This window comes from Acipenser ruthenus, chromosome 24 (assembly GCF_902713425.1).
Source record: "Acipenser ruthenus chromosome 24, fAciRut3.2 maternal haplotype, whole genome shotgun sequence".
In the NCBI taxonomy this organism is placed as follows: Eukaryota; Metazoa; Chordata; class Actinopteri; order Acipenseriformes; family Acipenseridae; genus Acipenser; species Acipenser ruthenus.
This window is the reverse complement of record NC_081212.1, coordinates 24,934,092-24,958,044: the sequence shown is the minus strand read 5'-3', so window position 1 is coordinate 24,958,044 and position 23,953 is coordinate 24,934,092. Positions and strand designations below refer to the sequence as shown.

The following is a 23,953-nucleotide window of genomic DNA, read 5'->3' as shown; positions in this document are numbered from 1 at the left end:
CACTTGTCCATTCACGGAACACTGGTGTGTTCTTACACCTGCTGCATGACAGATAAGTGTCTTTTTCAACAGTTTACCCAGACAGCAGTGAGGAGCTCTGTGCTTGTGACTGTTTTTTCATATCCAAATTGACAATTAGCGAATTCCCCTTTTTTGTTTTAGAAGGGAAACAAAACCGCTGAATGTGTGAAAATGACTCCAGATATCCTACAAAATATCCTCGGACTCCTGACTTCTAGATCACTGTTGTTTTCAGGGAACTGTTGAAGCAGGATAAAAGGGTAAAGAATAAATGCTTAGCATTATTTAAACAATGAATTGGTTAAAGTTAGTGTAACCGAATGAGTGACTATGGGTCAAGTGCTCTGACTGGACACACAACGCAGGAAGGAACACTTTGAATCCTGGTTATGAAAATGGCTGCTCTGATAGATTAGAACAATGGCACACTTCCATTCCAAACTGGAGTCTTTCCAGCTGTAGAGGTCAGGGTTGACTAACCCAAGCTTGAATAATCAGAAATTATACACAGGACATGATGAAAGTTTGAATCATTTAGCAGCTTTGCTACCTGAGCCCATAGAATGAGTTCCATTACAAGAGACAAAAGGCTGTAAATGTCATTTCAAAATACAGGACCAGGAATTTGAATTTAAAATGGCTATTATACAACAAGCAACCTGTCACACAAATAAATTGTGAATAATTAATAAAGGTCTGGTTAGTGCATTTACTATGGCAGACAACACATAGCATTGTCGATTACCTAGGGGCTGTTTGGACAACAGAGGTGTCGGTGATATCAAAGTTCAGATAAGGTTTTACTGTACGTGCAATGATAGGACACAAGACAGGAGAAACGTTCTACACAGTAACACTTTTATTGAGATCTGTACATTGTGTTACCTGTGAACAGCTACAATCACAACAGTCCTTTTTTCTAATTGAACTTCCACATCCACATGAATTACATTCTTTTCCACAGTACTGTATAAACAACCATAATCTTGTATAATAACAATAATTATGCACGAGTCTGGGTTCTAGCGCATCAGACAATGCATACAACTTTTACAGTCAGGACAGTAATACAGCAAATACATTACAACTCCACATGTCCATTCTAAATGTGTTCAATTGTGCCTGTACAATAAATACGTATAAAATATAACTCTTAAATCAATCTGATGTAGATTAGAAACATATTTAAACATACAAAACACTAACACTACAATCTCCGAAAAAAGACCAGCTATTTCGGCAAGAGGAAAAGTAGAAGCCTGTGTTTGATACCCAATTAAGAAATTGGCCAATGCCATAGATTTAAAACCTGAATATCAATAACCGTGATAGATAGAAATATTTGGTATTGAATAGAAACCATTTAGAAAAAGAAAAGCCAGTAGTTTACTTTTACTGTTTTGATCAATGGAACAAATTTGATTCTAATCTGTCTACATTTCTCGCTGGTACATAACAAGGCAAGCTTTTTAATATGAAACACTCCACACATCAAAAACTTTTTTTTTTTTTTTTTTCTTTTTTTGCCAACAAACTAATCAAACGCCACTGGAATGTGACTGGGGTTAACACCATTTACATACAGCAAAAAGGAATGTTTGTACTCTTTTTTTAAATCAAGCATATTCAATACACATTACAACCACATACTTGAACATTGTCACATACAAAAAGACTAGACATCAACAACACTATGCTGTAATACACACATGCTCTTTCTAAGCAGAAATCAGTAGTCCTCTCCCTCAACCCCCTTCGTTTCAGGCAGTTACACTGGGCAGTGCTAGCAACAGGAAGCAAGTCCCGCTCTCATCGTAGTTTCATTTTCTTCACCACAGGAATTGGCAGTACTTGGTGAATTTTAGCCGCTTCGTCGTTTGTGATGAGTTTCACCCAGTCAGGTTTGTAACTTCCTTTGAACCCCACAAACACCAGCTTGTCTAAAAGAAAGAGAACATAAAAAAAAAGAAACATAGAAGCTGGTTAGCAAGAATGCGTTTGTGTTAATAACTTAAATATTAAACACAATGTACAGTGTTTATATTTTGGAGGATATAATGGTAAAATGTATGCATGCATGCATCTATGTATGCACATGCATCGAATAATCTTTGCTTTGTACCTATGTTTATTTTTGCATTTGGAAATTGTTAATTGATTTAATGCTAAAATTAATTTAAAAAATATTCAAACAGAATTACTGAAACCATACATTTCTAGTTCTCAGGTAATAGTAAAATTTTCCTAAAATCTGTCTGAATTTGAAATATCCTGACCTCATGTGTTCAGATTTATGTACACATTTGTCCTGGAATATCAGTGAAACTGACACCGCTCCACCTGCTGTTACATTGTACAAACTTCATTAGAAGTTAGGGTACATAGTAAGGCAGGCAGTATTGGCTTAAGCCTGGACGCAGGTACATGAGCTAATTGTGTGCTGTGTGTATGCAGATTATTCAGGCTGAGTGAGATAGACGGACTAACCTAGGTACAATACAAACTATCATTACAGAAACTACTCCCCTGCAGCGTAAATTACCTTTTAACTTCACATTCTTTTCTGCTCCAAGTTTTTCAAGTATTTTAGTCCATGGCCCTTTGGTTACCAAGTGTCCTTTTGAGGTAATTATCACAATAGACCTATAAAACAACATCACCATAAAGGAGAGGATGAATAATTACAAACCCGCTCTCACAACGACCCCCGTAGATGTACACCACGCAGTCTAAACATTCTGTGACAGCTACGCAATGCAAAGTGTTCTGTGAAATGACTCGCAGTGTAAATAGTGCTTTGTTTGATTGATAGTGTATGCCACTAAAAGCATTTCAGATTGCTTAGACGGTTTGCTGATTCTTATTTTAGTCTTAATCCCCATGTTGCTAAATTCCTTTCTGATTAAAATAAACCCTAGCAATGGAGCAGCTGTCCTGCAAAACAATGGAAAGCCCCCAGTCTTCGAATCTGCTACTCACTCGTCTTTGAGGCTTGCTACGTAGTTCTCGATTTGGGCCGGGATTCCCAACAGAATTGAGTTTCTAAACCCTTTGCTGTCCAGCACCTTCCCATATTGACCATCAATGACAGTCAGCTGGACTCCATCCTCAGGCTGGTAAAGTTTCTTCCCATTGACCTAACAACAGACAACATCAGAAGATTTACCACTTACAGAGTAATACCAATAACTACAACAATGCCTTAAAAGTGTCAAGTTATTTTTTTTATGTAAAATCTCAAAATACACATTTGTGTAATATTTGATTCGTGTTTACACTAGTGTTAACTGTGTATATACACAAGTAAAAATGCATTTAATAATTCAATTATAGAAAATTATAATATGGATTTTTTCACATGATACGCTATTTGACGATCTCCCACAGTTCAGTTTTAACTGCGTGTTGTTAGACACAAAGAAATGGAAGAAAGGCAGGACACAACAGATACAGCATTTGATTCAGCACCCCCTTGTGGATTATTAATGCATAATAAAGTGGGATTTAAAGTAGATGGGGTGGGATGGGGGGGGGAGGTGTAAAGCTGTATAGGGACCTACCTCAGCATAAGCGAAATCATCCTTGATGTGGAAAAATCTGGTATTATAGGACTCCAGCCTGGCCTCGAGGAAGTGTTCCTTTGTGTGCTGATGAAACACAGAGGGGAAACTTTTTCACTGGGAGCAGGAGTTACTCATTAACTTGAGTGTACCATGAAAGGTTCAATTGAAAAGGTTAGTTCAAAACTGCCTGTCAATCCTGAAATGTTCATTCATTTGGCTGTTGGTAGTATGCCTCATTAGAACACCATTGTTGCCATACCAACTTGGAGCAGACTCTTATTACAGTGGCCCTGTAAAACATTTCGCAATCCAACGGCAGACTGCCACTTACATATGGCTTGCCCAGAGAGGTTCAGGGGTGCAATATAAAGTGGCAAACATATATTCACATTTCAGGCTCAGCTGTTGTCTGAGAGAGAGGGAGAGGGAGAGGGAGAGGGAGACAAAAAGTCACAAAATCTTCTGTGATGGGAGGGAAACAGAAACCTGAGAGCAAGGCTCCCACACTAGTCTTTCAGGTAAGGTGAACGGAGACTAAAAACGAAGGATCAGTCACTTACCAGCTTTGAAGCGGACAGCTTCCTCGGCATTGGCACGTCTACAATGGGCATCTCTGCATATCTGGGATAAGCCTGGTCTGTACAGTCACTCGGGCCACTGCCCTTGGGGATCACAGCTTTGATCTTTATTCTCTCGCAGCCCTTCACTGAACAGAAGGCGAATTCGTCTTTCTCGTTTTGTGCTGTCAACCTCAGAAAGAGCAGCCTTGAGGAAACAGAAATAAAGCACAAGAGCGGTTTACAAACAGAATCCAGCGAGTCAGCGGGGGAACAACAAAGCTGTCCAGTTATAATAATAGCACTTGCAGACAATCTAGGAGGACCTAACTTAATCATACAGCTTAATGTGTACTAATGGCCCTTCTGTGCCACCTCTTGAACACACATTGCAATGATGTATGAATTAGATATTCAGATATCTGCATGTAAAACATGCCACAATGGATAGAAATCGCAGTCAAATTAGCATTGGCTGCACACTTTTAAGGACACATGGAAAACTAGCATTAGTAAAAGAAAAAAGGGTTGCCTTGAGTTTTCTAGCTTGTCAATGCTGACCCATTCTTCTCTATGAATTCACTTTGATTTACTACACTTCAGCATGTTTGTAGGCGTGGATGATGATCCTTACCCAGTATCCTCTTCCCAGTAATAGTAGCCCCTATGCGGGTGACCATGGGCTAGTTTATCTTTCTGGGAAGTTTGAAGGAAGATCCCAGTCTTGTGAGTTTGTTTGGTGAGGCGGTTGTGGATGTCAGAGATGATGGAGAAGGTTGTTCCTTTAGGATAGCAAAACCCAACCTGGATCCAGTCATTCCTACGAAGAGTATCCAAATATACAAGTGTACATTGAAATGTAATATACTTCAGTTAAATATTCACTAGATGGCGCTGGTGCACACACTGGGAGATTGCATGTATAAAATACACAGGAAATCTTACATGCTTATGCGGTACTTTACAAAAAGTGAAACAATGGGTAAAACATTGTATGAGCCACAATTAAATTTAGGCTGTTTACATACCAGTATACTTTTATATTCAAATATGGAACATTCAATGTGAAACTTAAAAATACACACCAACGCCATTATGTTACCAAGAACGTTAAGCAATTAATCACCACACCAGCGGGTTGTAATTTGAACACAGCCTTACCTGTTGTAGTTGATGAGCCACACGGTGAGTTCCTGAGGAGCTGCCCCATCCCAGTGGACAGTGTATCCCTTCTGCAGGGTGACCACAGGCTGGTACTGCTGGTAGTGGTTCTTCTTCCCAAGAGCCCCCACCAGAGAGAGAGGGTGCTCAGGGTACTCGTCTTTAATCATCTTCATGTCCAGGTTAGCTGGGTTACGGGCTTGAATGTAAATCTGTCAATGATAAGGCGGCATACAAACCCAGTGTTAGACTGTATTATAACAAGCTATACTTTCAGTTACCATTTTGCATTTCATTTATAGCAGTTTTCAAGGGACGTCAAGTGAAGAGGGGTTGGCCAGCCAAGAGCTGTTGTCGGTTAAATTTAGATTGGTACATCTCATCTTTGAGCCTACGATGGTCTGCAGGGGGCATTCAGAAGCAAAAGGTACAGTGGCACTACGGGGGTTGAAACACGAATAGAAAGAGGATGAACCTGTGCATAGCGGCCACTGCAGATAGCTGCCCTCCAGTCTGGGACATCAATGCAGTCGGGGTGCCTGAGGAGCCAGTTATCGTCCTTCACGAGGAACGCTCCTGGGTACTCGCTGACAGAGCCGTCGACGTCGTGGAAAATCGTCGTCTTGTCTCCATCCATGTTCATCCTGTTGAACCAGGGACCTGGCTCCCCAAAGAATACCCGCGATGTGATCTGCATGAAGAGAAGCAAGTATCTGTTAGATATGGTGCAAGGGTGCCCTCTGCTGACCACTGCTAGACACATGGGGCTTGTCTGCCAACAGCATATGGATGGGGTTTCATTACAGCAACAGCTTGAAGAAACTCAAGAAGATGCGCACTCTATGAGAAATGTAATCCATCCCGATGTAGATATGTGTGTCCAGAAGTTCAGATTGCATCTCAAAACTATCCTGTTTGTCTTGGAAAACTACAAGTGTTGTATAGCTCCTTGACAAGTTCAAATTACATTAAAATGGACAGCATTCAAGTACCAGCACTACTTTAGTAATGTATATTTACTGGGAGCTTACCAACAAAGCAATGTTCCTATTTTCTTTGATTTGCTGTCTCAAGTACTACGCAGTTTAAGGAGAGCGTGTCAGCTGTGTGTAGGCAGACGTACCGGCACATCCTCGAAGGTAATGTCAGTCACGTTGTTATTGGGACAGCTCTGCCAGGAGTTGTTCAGCCTGAAGCCAAAGGCACTGGTGTGGCGCCCGTCAAGTGCAATAAATTTGCGGAAAGTGCAGTTCTGGACATTGATGGGCCCATCGTAGATCTGCATTCCCCGAATAGGGAAGTCCCTGCAAATCACAAAAGGACAGATGTACACTTAGAATTAATTGAATAAATAAACAAGGTGGGTAAACTGGCAGATAAGCTTCAATCCCATCTATGACGTGCTCTTGTGCTTTACTGGTATTCAGAAGAACACCGCCACACACACATTGCTAATAATGGGCATCTAAAAATAGAGGAGTGGGGTCATGTAAGTAATTGCGTAAGTTTTGATGACTTTGGAGACAAGTTTGAAAAAGAGCAATAACATTTTCCTTTTAAACCAGATAAAAGATATTTGTTTTGTAGTGGGATTCTGTTCCTTGACAGTTTTCACAGCTGGACAGAATTAGGCAGAGACAAGTCAAAACCCCCAAAGCGCTTGCTTTTAGTCATTTGCTTACTGAAGACCTCTGGAATGCTATTCCGAAGACCTTTCTCTACATGTACTCTGCAGTACTTACACTCCTCTGGGAAGCATCCTGCCATTGAGATCCGGACCCCCGGGCCCCCAGATTCGATTGTCCGGGGTCTCCATGCCTCTGTTCTCACTCTCCCCCACAAACAAGGAGTTCTTCACTTCCTGTTTGGAGCCGTCGTCATCGGGGAACGTCCCGCCACTGCAGAGAGGGCAAATCATAAGTCTGCCGTTTCAAATTACTGTGCAATAAAAGAAACAAAGGAATCCCAGCGGTTCTTACCTCGCCAGAGTAAGTCCAATTCCATTGTCAGCAAACCTGCACAAGAAGATCAAATGTTTGTGTTATTAGTTTATTGAACAGCATTCCAGTTACAATGCGATATTTCATTCACAGGGCAGTCATCCTGTCCTCTGTGTGCATTTAAATGAATTGAGGACAATGATTCCAAACTCACTGGCAATCGTCCAGCCACACGTCCCCTCCTCGCAGCCACGCACCGTGGTCCTGGTTCTTGTAGGCGATAAAGTGCTTGATGATAGCAGGTTCTCTGGGTTTGAAAGGATCAGCATCCTTATGCGGCCCGTATCTGTTCAACCACAAAGGAATACAACATCAGGGGCTGTGATGTCCTAATCCTCTTTCCTGGAATTGGCACACACATATGGTAGTCTATGCTGTGTCTGCAATGGGTTTCACAGCAGTTGCAGATGTAAAAGTCACAAGGAAAACTACTGAAAGGCAATACAGTATGCGAGTTACTCACCTTGCCCCGATCAGAGAGAGAAACGGTCTCTTGTCATTCGCATTGGCTTCTGTGGTTTTAACTCCATTGTCCAAGATCATCCCAGCCTGGGGGGGAATCAAATTCAATAACATCAGAACTGGGAACAGGCAGAGACGCACAGTAGACAAGGAAGCATTTGGCAGGAGTTCACAATACATTTGTACTGAAGAAGATGATAAATGAGCATAAGCTGTGTACTGCAACACACTGGGGGGGAAAAAAAAAACAGGAAAAGGGAGGCACTTAATAATAACTAACCTCGGTCAGCTTGTTTTTTTTTTGTTTGTTTGTTTTTTTTCATATTTGGAAGCTAGTACCTGGAAAGTGCGTTGAGGCAGTATTAATAACCCTGTGAACTGAGAGCTGACACGACCCACAGCTGCGAGCAAGTTTGTCCTCAGCATGGCCTGCAAACTCACCCTGTAGTTAGAATGCGCCCGGTTGTTGAAGAACTGCCCCAGGGGCATGTGCTCCGTGTGTCCAGGGGAGTACAGACCTTCTGAGGGTCCGGTGGGAACGTGATGGAAGATGAACCAAAACCCAGTCTCCTGTGGCGGGGAGCAACGGTTGGAGGTTTTATCAAAATCGAGTATATTGTTTTTTCAGGGTACATGGACCCGTAGGCTCTATCTGTCACACTCTACATGGTGAACAGGATATGATAATTACATAGATTATATGCCATATGTTTTATGCAATTATGCAATGGGGGAGGCGCGAGGGGACAAAGGTTCAGAGGCCTTCATAAATTTATAAACTCACCTGACCTTTCTTTTTTTTTTTTTTTTTTAAATAACTCAGCACAGTTTTAACATTGCGAGCCTGTGCCTCGCCTGAAACAAATCAATCACTGGCAGTGGTTTCCATAACGGACTATTCCATGAATGTAAACAGATGGAGAAGAAATGTACTCACTGCAGACCCAGCAGCTGCACAGTTGACGAGGTTGTTACTGGGGTTAGCTATCCAGAAAGTGGAAGTTGCGCTGTCAAGAGAAACAAAGCCATTGATTCAATTTCAAAATGAATTTGCTCCTCTTGTGCAAAAATGAAAGCAGCAATGCAATTCACACAGGGAGCTGCCGTGGTGTCTACGTCTCTAATATGTCTCAAAATTGCTTTTTTGATATACTGTATAATAACATTATATGCCATGGTAGTCAGATAGCTAACGACTAATGTTTAACTGTTTGACTGCCTGCATGAGATCCTTACATATTGCCTGCTAAATAGTTTAACAGGCAATAGTGCAAACTAGGGGAGATTGCCAGGCTATATCATTCTGGAACTGAATCCAAGTATGCAGAAATGGATGTTATGTGAAGACCAGATGGCCAATGAGCTAAACCTATCAAAAGCAGTTAGCTGTACCCTCCTGTGACCCTGCATTTTTAAGTGCTGGCTGGCACTTGCATATGCATTTGTCAGAAATGTCACATTTGTTTTTTCAATACAGGAAGGGGGGGGGGGGGTCTGGAATTTTAGGAACTGCCCCATGCTTCAGCAAATATCCTTTCATTTGAAGTGAAGATTTATTTAGACTTTAAATCTTGTGCTATTTGTATGGATGAATATTAGCCTTTCCTAGGGACTTGGACCTTGTCTCCAGTCTTTAGGAATTCTAATGTTTTTAATGCAGAAAAGTAAAGTATGTTGTTGATTAAACACACATTTCATTGTCAGATTTAAGTGTTTCTTTGTGATGTTCTTCCAAGGCAGTCACCCATTTTATAGGCTACTTGCTGTCAGAGTGAGTTGTTAAAACAGTGACATTTTAGACAGGCACCCTAAAAGGAATACCAAACACACTGTTAAGTACCTCTCCATTTGTCTTGTAAAATACCAACCAATTCTGCTCCCAGCAAACTGGCCAGATTTCAGTGAACTGTGTCATCTTTACAGAGCCAATGTGTACACACATAGTGATGAACTAGTAGAATATGTCACCAGAAAAAATGTAATTGTTGAGACAGAATAAAACTGCAGCAGCAATTTATTAAGCCAATTTGAACAAATCTGATTAATCGGCACACCCAGTCCGATGCTACTCCACAGCTTGGCATTGGGAATGCGCTTCTCTTACCTGCAGTCTTGCCTGGGTTTGGCTACATAGCCGGGAAACGCCCCGTCAGTGATCACGCGGCACATTTTACTGTCTCTGTCAGATGGCAAGAGTGTCCCTGCCTTCACAAGCAATCCCAGGCAGTGATCAAACGTGTTCCTCTCCTCGGCCCCATCCTCCGTGAAGAAGCAGTGCCCCAGGCTGTCATATCCCACCACATCCTTTACCTGCAGCACACACAAAGCACGTTACTCAGAAAGTGATCACACTGTTTGAATCCCATTGTAAAACACACAAGCAGGGCAGGCTGCCATAGCACAATCCATTTCTCCCCCTTCAAATTGCCTGCGAAAGAAGCTAGATTAAACATCACGAGTAATTTAGGCTGATCACCAGAGGTGCCAATTTGCAATCTCAGCTGTCCAATTTGGCTTTCTTATTTAAAAAAAAAAAATGCAATTCCGCTTGTGTTAAGTGATCTGCAGTCCCTTAAGAATACTTCCTGGAGATTGCATATTACTGAGCTGACTTGATTGACTACTCAGCATCAACAGATGGCTGCAAATGTATTCTAATCACTGTAGCAGTAATACTAACACAGCAAGCAGACAAAGGGAAATCATTTACAAACAGAGTGGAAAATGCATTACTCAAGGCAGGAGAAGGTAGAGGTTCTCAAACTTAATTAACCCTTCTAAAAGACCAAACAAGGCACCTCACTAATGCAGGAGTTAGCAGCTACTGTGCATGACGTTAGAGCCTTTAGCTTTGGAAAGATGTCAGGTGTCAGAGGGAAATGGATACTCGTACACTTATATTCACTTTGTATTGACACAGCAGTTCCATCCACCTTGTGGAAATTTTAACTAACTTGGCATTAACATTTTAAACTGTGTCTGTAGGCAGGCTTTGTCATAACTTACAAGACAGAAACACACACATAATACAACGCAAGTGTCTAACCAGCGTATGCATTATTTATTTATTTATTTTTTGCAAAGCATGTGCCACTAATTTATATTTTTAAACATCAGATGACTTTGTCTGAGCTTGGTCTCCAGTGAGATTGTGACATGGCTCCAGTTAAAAGGGGGAGAAAGCTGTGCTGCAAATCCTAAAGTCTTTGTCATGCTGTAAACAACAATATGGGTAGAATAACCAAACATCTGGACTGATGAAACAGAATTTAAAACCTCTGTTTAGGGCGGGCAATGAGCGTAATACTGCAGTGTTGCATTCGGAAACAATTTAATAAGAGTAAGGTATCAAACTTATTTATCAATCAATCAATATTTATTTTATATAGCGCCTTTCATAGTGGACCACCATCACAAAGCGCTTTAGTGGGCTGGCCTCAAATGCACAGTTCATAAAATGATTATAAAGAAGATGGGATGGCAATTCGTGCACTTACTTGTAGGCCTGAGGCATTGAATAATAATAAATAATCCTAATAAATAAATAAATAACTGAGTAATTATATTTTCTGCATGTAGCTTTTATGCCGATGTGTATCCAAATATGATATTGTGCGTCAATTCCTATGTAAAAGGATAACTACTGTTTCCATATAGAGTCGTTATCCCCCCTGTGTGAAATCCATTCTCAGGTCATCGCTCACCAGCAGTCCGTTGGAGCCGTGCACAGTGACGCAGCGGGAGAAGGTGTGGTGAATGGAGATCCCCTTGACGTAGGTGGGGGGGTCGTAGCCCCCCTTCTCATCCACGTCTCCATTCATGTGGAAGTGGATGGGGTAATGGCCCATCAACTGCTGCCCCATGTGCTTCATCTCCATCCCATCAATGTGGATAGCCTTGAACCCGTGTTCTACCTGGGGATTACAGTTAACAGAATAATCCCAATCAGCGCTTTGGAAGGCAGCAGAGCGGATGTTACAAAGGTGAAGAGCAACTGTGCAGAAGGGGTTTGTTTAGGCGCTTTGTGTGCTTGTTTATTTCTAAAACTGCTCCCTGTCCTTATCCTGTGGTTAAGAAACTGAATATTCTCAAGGGGACATGCAGAATGTGTGTAAAAATAGGATTTCAACATTCCTTTGAAGAGAAATGCTCTTTGATTATAACTAGTGAGTATAATATTTGTAGTCATGTTTATAAACATATACACTATTAATATCATTTAACAATAACAGGCCATGACCCTTGCTGTTGAGCAGTGTTTTTAGTTCTGGCAATGTGAAGCATTTTTGAAACAATACCAAACTCTTTATGCAATGTAATGCTTATTTGCCCTGTTTTTGGTGTTGTTTATCAACCACGTTTTATTGAAAACATCTGGCTATCATAAGGTTGATGAATATTTAAGCCAGATTTCTTTGTGGTGTCGCTTGCTTCTCACTGTGAAACACGACCGCGCAGTCAAGCAGGTTTCGCAGTACCTTTAAATGTCCTCCAAAGGTGTCAAAGTCGAAAAACTTGCAGGCGTCGTTGCCGTAGCACTGCGCTTCCATCTCGCCCTTTATCAGGATGTTTCGCGTCAGTAACCCCACTTCTGCTCGCATGTCCACTCCATCCACCTCCTCTCCTATATGCAGGTACTTTGCTTTTCCTGAAACATATACAATACCATACAATACCATAAGGGTCCTTGATAACCCCATGGTTCACTACATGCTCAATTATGCCCTTTTTTGTTAACTGGGGTATAAACAAGATGACTGTTTTTTAGTTTTTGTTTTTTTTACGCAACATCACTGGTGTTATCAGCAACAGTAAAGCATGCATTTATTTCAACATTGTTTAACCAGGCTGTTGCACACTAAACCAGCATTCTCATTTTCAGTGCAGCACTGTGGAGTTTAATATCCCTTATGGAAGCCTGTCTTACAGTATTTCCTTCCTCTCATCTGATTTGTTTTTTGGCCACTAAGAGGCAGTGTGTGATTTGTTTGTAAGAATATAAGCGAGGGAACACAGCACCACCTGGCTTCATGAAAGTCTGTCAAGGAATAACACAATTTTATAATTGTTTTTGTTTCTGTATGTAATGTTTTTAGTATAACAACTGAGATAGCTAACTGTAATTTCTGTTGATGGCCCCCAGGCAGTAAGCAGCAAAAGCATATGGTGAGCAGAAATAAAGCAAATTGATTGAATTTAAAATGTGATATCATTCAGGACCAGTGGCCAAATATAAACTCTAATCTAAAGGAAACAGTTTGAGAGGAAAACGTGAGGAGTAAGGCATTATAAAAATAACTGCACTCAGGCAGGACTGCAGAGGTAACGGACTTGTTTACTTATTATCTGAATGACAGTTGCTTGAAGGTTTATTGGGATTGTCCTAGTTAGTTTTAGATAAAGATTTCAAAAGCCAAGTTATACCTTGTCAAAAACCTTACTTAAACATTCCAGCAAAGCATGTGCATTATCCATTCCGAAAGCCTTCATTCTGCCTCACAGTATCTCCACTTTACAGCACTGGTGAAAATCACTTCTAAGATTAATGGACAGTTTCATGATATTCTATTGATATCAGGACCCCTACAGCACAATACATGAGAAGCCACTTCTTCTCCTGCACTCCTCAATCTCCTCTTATTCTCAAATGCCACAAGCTTATGTGAGGACTGTAATGAAACTGAAACGATATTTAAAGCCTGCGGTGTGTTATCTCAATTTGCTGTAAGTAAAATACAACATGTTCTTTAAGCATTATAACTTGAGATCATGATGAACGAATTGCAAGCTCTGGGAGTTGGATGCTAAACTCTAAGGATGTCACCTTTGGCTTTGGGAGAGCTTTACAGTACATGTTTGTAGAAAGGACAAGCAAAATCTGGAAGCATGAACTGAAAACAAGCAACAAAAAATAGACTTCTAATGCTGGGCCAAAAAAGCATCTCCACTAACGTGGATCAGCTACGTACTCCAGTAAGCTACAGATAGTTGTAGGATGCTAACAACAGACGTACATGTGCCACTCAGGAAAGCCTTCATAACTATTATTACTGCAAAGGGAGTCTCTTCAAAACCCACAAGTGGTTTCATTTTTCCAGCAAAGTACTTCTAGCGTCCAATACAGACAAATGTTCCTTATTCTGTACCATCTCAAGCCAAATGTAGGAAATATTGCATATGAAAAAATCAGCACACGAGGGATGAATTAATATGATGGGTTCTGTTCAATTTAATTAAAGGAAGACATGCCCTGTAAACAGACACACTCATCCAAGTGGAAAGATGTCATGCAGAATTACAGCCTGAATAAAAATAAAGGCACTATAGAAATGAGAATTGATGTTGTTGTTTTGGCCAGTACTGTATATTAGATTTTCAGCACATAATGTTACAGATTGTGAAAGCTCCTTCCAGTTATGATTGATATAAAATATTTAAATAAGCATAGTCTGATCTGTTCCAATTTACTGACTGACAAATATAAAATTATGAATATTTTCAGGCTCAAAGTTTAGACAGCCAGCTGAATCACATATTCATTTTTACTGATCATCCTCCAGGATGTGCCACTTCCTACAGTTCCTAATGTATGACGTGGATTTTCCAATAGCTGAACCCCACTGTCTGGCCAACACAAATCTTAAAATATGCCAGTCTGCTGCCACTTCTATTTATATTAGCTAGTTATGAAGCTCAGAGCAGCTTTTTACTTTGGCTCATTTAATTTTCTGTCCATTCTGCCCCAAAACAAATTGGTAAAAATAGTGCCCTTCAGTTTTTTCTTTTTTTAATGTTTTCACACGGTGTTTACCAGTATTGCTTTTTCTACCGGATCTCTTTCCAATCAATTTTGCATAAATAGGATTTATATCAGTGGAAGCTAGAAACGACCTCAGAGTTTGATAGTGCAGCTCTCCATGGTTTTTCCCAGGGATAAAACCGTCCCATGAATACTCAATAAGATAAGCACTTCCCTTTCTCATCCCTAATAACGACGCAAAATTCTGCTGGAGAGTCAGACACGTAAATACATTCTCAAAAGCATAAGCAGTCCAGTGCGTTTCTCAACATGCTTTATGAAATCAACGCTAGATCAGCACAATGATAACTAAATCACCCAAAGCAATGTGGCATCACCTGCTGCACATTCCTGAAGCAGCATGTCTACAGGGGGAAGACAAACCGCTAACGTTCTCCACAATTACAGCGAGATGAAAGTTCAAATTAATTTCCCATGTTAACCGCTAATTACAGTTTGCCTATATGGAAAAGAAAAATATTGTCCTTGGCTTCCAAGACATTTATTTTTAACAATCCTTGGCAGGTAAAACTAGGGTTATGTTTTCCTGCTGGATGCCCATGGGTTGAAGGCAGATTTATACTAAAAACGTCACGCAGGCTGACTGTGTTCAAAGTGTTTTATAAGCAATTCAGCTTTTTTTTTTTATAACTGTAAATTACAGTATTTTAATACTTTAGCCACGTTTAATGTAATTGTGTGAGTGTTTTTTTTTTTTGTTTTTTTTTCGGCCAAGCAAGGTTTTAATGAAAAGTGCTCTAGAATTTATTAATTTTTTTATTTTTTTTTGCGGTATAACTGTAGGCTTGGAAGTTCTTGGAGGTTGATGATGTTGAAACAGAGATGAAAGAATGAGTGAATCCATGCTGGATTCACAAGTCCCCTGCGATCAATATCTGCAGGGCTGTTTTTCTCTTTTTAGATCAATACTGTACTTTTGAATTAAGTCCTTCCAGCAGTGGGAAAGATCAATCTGCAGAAATGCCGGGCGACCTCAAGTGACCCCTCAAGATATGTTCTCATGCCTGCTCCTGGGGTTACCGTTTTCCACTACAAACTTTGGGAATTGGCCGAAGCATTATATTTCATAAGATTGTTAATAGAATAATAATAATACTAGTATTCGAAAACAAACATACCTTCAACTTTGATCTGGTTTGATGCGCATGCCGGGCAGGGCAGTATCTTGAATTCTTCAGCCTGGTACATGGAATAATCTGTACTGGCGACCACTATGGTATCCCCTGCTTTCCAAGTCTGCCCATCTTCTGCAAGCTCCAGTATTGTGGTGTTTGAATGGGTCTCGATCGTTATAGTCACTTGTGGCCTAACTGCAAATAAACATACACAAAAAACATTATCAATGCAGGCACATTCAGAAATTGTAAGAAACTATAGCTGTCAAGTTTCACATGTTTGGCAAATATACTCTATCTCCAGGCCTTGACTTGTCTCATTAACAGCAAGTGTGGAAAGAATTTTAGGCACCTGCCTTGCCTTTGATGTCTTAGGTGACTATTGCCCAAAATATGATGGTATGCTGGCACAAACTGACCAGAACAAGTGCTCTAAAAGGAGTTGACGATAATTAAAGTTAGGTGACGCCTTAAGGCTGTGCTCAGCAGCAGTGTGAAAAACATTCTACAATACATTCCATCTGAAGCGTTAACAAAAGGGCCTTTTGCATTCGTCGCTGAACAATAAACCATGAACAAACTATGGGTGTGTCATTTATTGCATATTAATGGCAGGTTATTTACAAAAGAGTAAATGTATTGACGCATGTCACCGGGTTCCTTTATATTTCATTTGACCACTCCTATTAAAAAGTCACAAAAACAATTCAGCCCCATGGATTTTCCTTGAACAGTCTCATAGCTGATGCTAAAATCAGTCATTTCATATTTAACACTTTCATCACTCAGTAGCTTTGCACAAAGGAAACCCTACTGTAACTAAACACTCAACTAACAGTTCTGCTGTGTTGGTAATAAAGTTCCTTTTCTAGGCCTTTAGAGGTCTGCAGTATCAATACAATTTAAAAGTGATTTCTACTGTATCAGCTACTGAGTCTGGTGATCTAGTGCTCCTGCAAGCTGCAGTTTAACTGCAGTCTTCTCTACAGTCCAGTACACAGAGCTCCATTCACATTAAAGGGCTGAGCTTGTGTTACATGTACAGTAGGTTTTACCACTAGCCGAGTCCAGACGAGGAGACCCTGCTAGGTCTCCAGGTCCCAGCACTAGTGTTCCATGTGTTGACCAGCAGTGTCTGGTTCCGATTAGCACATTGGGTCACCACCACCATGTCCCAGTGCTTTTTCTTCTCTTGATAAGTCTACAGCACAGCAGTATTATTTAACACAGAACCAACATGCCACACATACCAAGTTTCCCACAGAGGAAGCGCACTTTATAGTTGTTGCAGATTCCATCTGGTTGATCTTTATTAAGGCACACAAATCCGTAATCCTTGTCATTTTTGTAGAAAACCTCATCTGTTAAATTGGAATCGACTCCACTATAGGTGGCTGCCTAGAATAGAAGATGAAAGATATTACATCAGCGTTTAAAAAAAAAAAAAAGAAAGGATGTTTTCAAGCCTCTGTCATCGAGTGTGCACTTTGCTTTGTTTTCATAATGAGTGGTTAAACACGTAATGGAAAGCTTTCTGCCTTTGATGCTGAGATTCAGTTAAATGATGATCAGATATGGCTATGACGTATGTCTTTAGAAATGGGCCATTAAAATGGCGATCTGGATCTGGGCTCTGGGTGGAAGTTTGCAACAAGAGGAAGGGAAATTTACAGTAACCCATCTACCTGTTACAGATCGAAACCCTTGTAGGTCTAAGACCCAATTTAGATTCCCTTCTATTACAGCCATGTTGTAACCTGTGGCTCACCATCTTTACACCCAGATTATATATTTTTGGATTAGATCCGATGGGCACAAAACAGAAATATATGCCATCGTCCAAGCTGAATCCAGTACATCAGCCCTCCGTAATGTATATGGGATTTACATTAGGATGAGTACCTGAATGTCCAAGGGGCTGGCACAGATTTTCCCTGGAAAAGCAGTTTGGAGATCCGACAGCTTCTCCCAGTCGCCCGAGCCTCTCTCATCATCCCGATCAAACCACTCGGTCCACTCCATCTCTGCAACACAGCATCAGAAACACCCAGTGAGGTCTAGAACACTGAATATGCATAGTCAAAGAAAAGGAATCATACAGGCTGCGGAGCAGCATGATAACCTTTGAACCCCAAGGTCAGTGGGATTAAGCTCTGCCTCGGGATTACTAACACCTCTCCAGGAGTATCAGGACACCACTGTGCCATTGCAGGCCCTCAGGCAAGTGATACAGCAGATACAGCATGCATCTGTGATACGGATGTTAAAGATCCCTTTTTAATGTATTCATTCGAGTAAGGTCACTGACTTGAGGACACAGGCCAAAGCCCCTAAAGAATTCCACACGTTCTCTTTCCAGCATGGAGACAATTAGGAATGCTCAGTGTAGCTGGTACACTCTCTTCCCCTGTGTGATCTCTGTCACCTAGCTCTTATAGAAGGATTGCAAAGTGTAATAAAGCATAGTGAAAGCATACAAGCGTGAAATAATGCACACTGAAAGCATGGTAAAACATAGGTAAGCATTGTAAAGCCAGGAGAGGTATGGTAAAGCATATTTTAAAAAACATGGTAAACTATGGTAAATGTATGGTATAACTATGGGAAAATTCTGAAAATACTGTGCACATTTACCGTGGTAAACTTTTATAAGTTTATAGTTTTATAAGCTGTAGCACTTTCTTGTTAATATAGCTTTTACTATGTATCCAGTGTTATTCAGCATTATCCTACTAAGCACTACTCTGAAATCATTGTTATAAAAAGCTGCTCAAAACAGTGGAGAACATTTCCCAAGGACGGTCCTGCAGAATAGTTTAACATGTGCAACCATCTTAATGTGCATTATAATTAGATTGCTGTCACTATTATAAAGCATAATTGCTTTTTGATGAGTACACTTGATTCCATACAGCTATCCAACAATCTCCGGTAGCTGTTATTCTTTGCATTAAAAAAACACACACAGTGCATGTAAAGATTAATTTATTAAGCTGCTTGAGATTTCACAGCTAGTAGCAGCAGTTACTTAGCTACTACCTTGGACCCATTGGCTTGATGCAGTGACAGTAAAATGCTCTCCGTATCCAGACTGGAACACTTTTGAAGATCTGGCTTCTGTTGAAGCCTTGGTTCCTTAAAATAAGAAACACAGAACATCAAACAACGGGCACTGCTAATAACAATGAAAAGTATACACATACATATATATATATATATATATATATATATATATATATATATATATATATATATATATATATATATATATATTAAGCTAGCTAACCTTGTTAATCATGCAATGCAAAAGTAATTTACCTTGATAGGCTACATGATCCTCAGTAGAAGTGAAGGGATCTCCTTTCACTGTAATAAAGCTCCACGGATGCCTAAGGAACCAAAGAGGGGAAAGTTAGATTCCATTGTTATTCCATAAACAATCCCACATTGTGCCAGGAATGCTGTTGATACTGAAGCATATGACTTCTTGTGGAGCAACACATACCATGTCTTCTCTGGCTAATCCCAAATGTTACTTTCTCAAGATACTTAAAAAATGGTCCATGCAAGCTTGTTTTGGACATTGAAGTCCCAAGACTAGTTTTAGAAAATACAATGGACATTATGGTTCTCTCACAGAACATTCATAGAAGTACTCTCACAGCTGTTCAATCAATCAATCTTTATTTCTTATATAGCAGCTTTCAAGATAATCGCCTCAAAAGCACTTCACAGATAGTAACAAAACAATTAATATAAACAATTTTGAGAAATAGTAAAAGATAACATGATAACACATCCCTTTAAATGACACACGTCCAATTAATAAAAAAAACGTTTTTTAATCTTATTTTAAAAAGCAGGTGACAAAATGTACATCATTTGAGTTTGACAACATTATTTTTAAATTTTTCGATATTTGCAATAAAGGTGCAGCACCCCCGAGCTTCAGTTACAGTATATAAGTCAGTATCATCTCTTAACATTTTCTTGGCAGACCGCATGAAAAACAACTGCAGTTTTATGACTTGGCAGTTCACTGAGGACATACTGTATGGCTCCATGGAACACTTTTTTTTTTTTTCAATGTTCTTTCATTGGTTTCCATCAGGCTATGATCATACGGAAACTTCCACATGTGCTTGTAAAACACAGCACTTCATTTCCAAATGTGGTGCTAGATTGTTTTGAACTTCCTTTAAAAAATATTTCACAGCTGGTAATGCTGCCAAGCTTTCAACATGTTAGTAATGTATTCAAGTTTAATTAATAAAATACTACCAGTTGGATTCAATGAAATAAGCAACATTTTAGAGATTGGAGCAGTGGGCTCTGCACCTTGCTGATTTTAAAATGTTTGCAAATTAGTAAGCCTAGGGCTGTATTCACAAAGCATTAACATATCTAAAAATATTGTAGTCCTACATTTACACTTTTCTATTCTTAGTGGCCTCCTAATGCTTTAGAATAGGGGTGGGCAAGTAGAATGCTAATGTATGTAAGTAGATCTTTCCCATGTGGAGCTGCTGCTGTAGTTTTTTGGTTTTTTTTCTATGAAAGCCAAGATCTGAGGACTTCAATTGATCCCAAATCACAATGTGAATCTTTGTTTAGAGCTATGCTGCTGCCCATGCTTACAGCCATTTGTGCCACTGACAGTTCTGATAAATATTAATTTAATCTAAAAGCCTGGCAGACATCAAACAGGTCTTGCATACCGGAATCCAAGTCGATGGAACTGCCTGCTGCCTAACTTCAACACAGCCTTCCTGGCCAAGTCCTCCAGGTTGTTGGATCCCTCGTCGTTCACAGCCATCGCTAGAATCATGCCATCCTCCACCACATCCACGTACTGGGCTAGGCGCCTGCTTTCATCCTTGCTTTTGTAGGTATCGAACCTGAAACAGCACCATATATCACATGCAGTGACTTATACAAGACTTTAATCAAATCCCAAACAAGAACATAATAACAAAAAAAAATACATGGTTAAAAAAAGATTTATTTTTTTTCATGGGGTGCTGGTGTTTGTTCAAGAACATATTTTGCTTGTTCCATGTTGTATTTCTTTAAACTTCCTCTGGAGCTGCTTGTTTTAATCGGGACGTACACCACTACTTAACTTCTGAACTAGTATCTGCATGGAAAGCTCAGAGATCATGTGACGTGTTTGGATTCTCCCCCCCCATGTTTGACTGACCTGTCTGAATGCAGCACCTCCCCTGTCTCTGGATCGATGACGTGGACGACGACCCCTCGGTTGCCCCAGCTTTTTTCAAAGTGGTAGCTGTCCTCGTTCGTCTCCCCGGGATGAAGAGTTTTGTTCAGGAAGGTCCAGGACAGTTTCTTCTCTCCATGAATCTCCAGCGTGCCCCCAGTGCCAACACCAATATACTTGTGGCCAAAGTAGCTGTGAGCCACCTCTGGGTCATCTGATCTGCAATGCACATGCTGAAATGTCAATATGAGTAGCTTGTTTCTAAGGGTATTACTTCCACCATCTGAATGCTGAAATTTCTGTTTGATTGCAAGGTCTGTACTGTACTTCCTGAATCAATAAATCAAATACAATAAATGGCTTTTTCCATAGATGTTATATGGCTATAAAGCATACACCGGCGCAGTAAATGGGTCAGCCATACCTTCCATAGAGGATGATAGAGAGGTTCCCCTTGAAAGGACACTCCTCACTGCCGATGTGCAGCTCTCCACCTTTTTCAATGAGAATGTGTCTTGTCCTCAGAACAACAGGCTGTCCTCTATCTGCAATAACTAATATTCCTGAGAAATAAACAGAAATGGAGAGGAATGCATTCAAATGCTATTTTATGCTGTTTTCTCCCATCTACTCTATATTACATGTTGGTAAAACACTTTAATCTGAGAGCTATTAATAACACAGGCAATACAGTACATAACAAGGCTGTCATTTTATTGAGGCATTGTGGTTATACATGTCACTGGAACCCCAATGTAAAATGACATCCTAATACATGCAGATTACTATGGGGGCAACTTTGCGCAAACACTGTAAGTAATAAGGCTGTTAATCATCACTGCACACATGATAATGCCGTCTGTCTCCTCAGTTTTCACTTTCACTTCACCTGACATTTTATTCTGATACTTTAGACGAACCCATTATATTCAGTTGCATTCCTAATATTGTTTTTCTCGATTACTCCTCCCTCGCCTGGCTCCGTTTAAGGCAGTGCCCCCATATCATTTAGCTGAGGGAGACACAGACTGAAATCAAATCCCATCTTTGGCTGTTTAAAACATTCTTTCTCAAGTATGCTCTTTGTGCCAATACAAATGCCTCGGCCTGATTTCAATTAAAAGATTATTTTTTCACACCCATGCTTCGAGAGTGCCGTTGTGTACTCTGGACGTGAAGGAGGTGAGTAGCTCACACTGTTTAATTTGGGCTTAGAAGGGCCCATCCACAGCTAATTAATCATATGTCTGCCTCTGCTGGTACAGATGCACACTCCTGATTAAGCAATGTTTTATAAAAGTGGGAGAGAGTCCTGTAATTCCTTATAAAGCGTGTCACAAACAGGATTACTTTCCAATAACAGCTCTGATTAAAGCTGATTGTTTAAGGTGAGCATGCCAATGGTAATGTCTAACACGAGCCATTCCTCTTTGTATGCAGGGAAATAAAAAGGGGGAAGTTATTGTGATTTTCTACACAGTCCCCGGATCAACCCCTGTTATCTGAAGGGCCAGCCAGCCTCGGTGTACTGTCAGTGTGTCATCTTACTGTACCTCCGTCAGAGATTCGGATTGAGTGGACGGTGGCAGAGGAGGTGAGAAGCAGCTTCCTGTCGTAGCCAATGCGGACGCGGTGAGCTTCGTTATGCCCGGGGACCCACTGCTGCAGATGCTCATCTTCATCAGGACAGTCTATAAAACCAACAAATACAATCATATTCGTGAATATCAAGATCTGAGCTTTGCAAATGGATCTTGCAGTGCCAATATTCTGACACTGCTTTGCAAGTGTACTCTATTTAAAAAGAAATCACCTTGAAAGAAGCAACTGCAATTACCACCATTTGTCACTATGGGTTGCAATTGTATTAGCATCAAACAATGCCAGGGTTCAGTAATGGTGCAGGAATATAACCACATAACAAAATAACAATATAAACCACAACATAAATGTGGTTTTATATACAAGTTAAAGAGCATCATTAACTGCTACTGCTGGAACTTATAAAAAGAACACATGGTTCTCCATCCCTTTAAAATGTGCTTTACTTGGGACATTGGGAATGCAAACAGCCTCTCGGTCACAGCACTGGAATGCAGCGAGGCAGGACAGAGGATAATTCAATAGCCACTCCCTACAGTCATTTTCTGCTGATTCATTATCAAAGGCTATTGTCATTTTTTTCTACACTGCCAGACTCTCTTCTCTATCAAATACATTTTTTTTTTATTTTAACAATCTCCCATATCTCTCCGATTTTATCATTTGTGAAATGTGTCAGTCGGGTCTGGCTTGAATCTATATGATGCGATACAATTGAAACAGAGATGTTATTAGTTTCAATTTGATTTTAAAAGTAATATTCCTGATTCATTACATTTTTCTTTTGCTTATAGACTTTGCTTATAGTGTAAAGTTCTCCCATCTTCTAAACAATCGCTTTACACTGCAGGTGCTCTTCGGTGGCTTATCATCAGAAGTGTGCACTGAGATTAAATATTGCATTATTGAAAAGGTAAACACTTCGACAGCCCACAGCATAGGATAACACGCACATTGAAAAACAGGTTTCTTTTTCCAACTGACATGACAATGTTTATATGACTAAAGACATGAACCTTCCCTGAACCTTCCAACAGGTAACTCAAGAATACTGTTTGGAATAAATACAAAATGGCCCCCGTTGTGCAAAATTGAAATATTTTAAGAGGAGAAGAGTGAACAAGCCATAATAAACATTAGCGAAACTCCCCCAGACACCACTGAAATATAAGCTTTATTTCTGATATTAGTGGTATATATGTCAGTCTCTAAACTCTGTAGTTTAAAAAAGGATTACTAAAGGATGTGTGTTACAACAAAGGTCTGGGTATTACTGTGGCAAATAATGACTTATATCCATCACTAATGCATCTAAATCCCATCAAACTCTCCTAATTCTTAGCTCATAACTGTTAATATTCAGGGTGTCCCACTTGCTTTGTTTCTGGACCTATTAAAAGTTATACTTAGACACAACAAAACTGCAAAGAGCCA

The 23,953-nt window shown here is 40.1% G+C and overlaps 1 protein-coding gene across 1 annotated transcript in view; it reads right to left on the bottom strand.

Annotated features, from left to right (window-relative positions):
• Window positions 1-858: 858 nt before the first annotated feature.
• LOC117969339 (cell migration-inducing and hyaluronan-binding protein-like) overlaps window positions 859-23,953 on the bottom strand; it is a 49,943-nt gene continuing 26,848 nt past the window's right edge. Inside the window, exons 3-29 of the mRNA XM_058998923.1 lie at window positions 22,471-22,608; window positions 21,342-21,480; window positions 20,900-21,136; window positions 20,418-20,597; window positions 19,018-19,088; window positions 18,739-18,834; window positions 17,602-17,723; window positions 16,950-17,097; window positions 15,703-15,894; window positions 12,243-12,412; window positions 11,469-11,678; window positions 9,869-10,074; window positions 8,702-8,771; window positions 8,206-8,334; window positions 7,766-7,851; window positions 7,457-7,588; window positions 7,282-7,317; window positions 7,045-7,200; window positions 6,426-6,606; window positions 5,778-5,993; window positions 5,303-5,514; window positions 4,776-4,961; window positions 4,145-4,349; window positions 3,582-3,668; window positions 3,001-3,158; window positions 2,564-2,664; window positions 859-1,961 (exon numbers count right to left, since the gene is read on the bottom strand). Of these exons, the coding sequence (XP_058854906.1) occupies window positions 1,831-1,961; window positions 2,564-2,664; window positions 3,001-3,158; window positions 3,582-3,668; window positions 4,145-4,349; window positions 4,776-4,961; window positions 5,303-5,514; window positions 5,778-5,993; window positions 6,426-6,606; window positions 7,045-7,200; window positions 7,282-7,317; window positions 7,457-7,588; window positions 7,766-7,851; window positions 8,206-8,334; window positions 8,702-8,771; window positions 9,869-10,074; window positions 11,469-11,678; window positions 12,243-12,412; window positions 15,703-15,894; window positions 16,950-17,097; window positions 17,602-17,723; window positions 18,739-18,834; window positions 19,018-19,088; window positions 20,418-20,597; window positions 20,900-21,136; window positions 21,342-21,480; window positions 22,471-22,608 (3,995 nt within the window). The 3' untranslated portion in view covers window positions 859-1,830. The remainder of the gene's footprint in view (window positions 1,962-2,563; window positions 2,665-3,000; window positions 3,159-3,581; window positions 3,669-4,144; window positions 4,350-4,775; window positions 4,962-5,302; window positions 5,515-5,777; window positions 5,994-6,425; window positions 6,607-7,044; window positions 7,201-7,281; window positions 7,318-7,456; window positions 7,589-7,765; window positions 7,852-8,205; window positions 8,335-8,701; window positions 8,772-9,868; window positions 10,075-11,468; window positions 11,679-12,242; window positions 12,413-15,702; window positions 15,895-16,949; window positions 17,098-17,601; window positions 17,724-18,738; window positions 18,835-19,017; window positions 19,089-20,417; window positions 20,598-20,899; window positions 21,137-21,341; window positions 21,481-22,470; window positions 22,609-23,953) is intronic.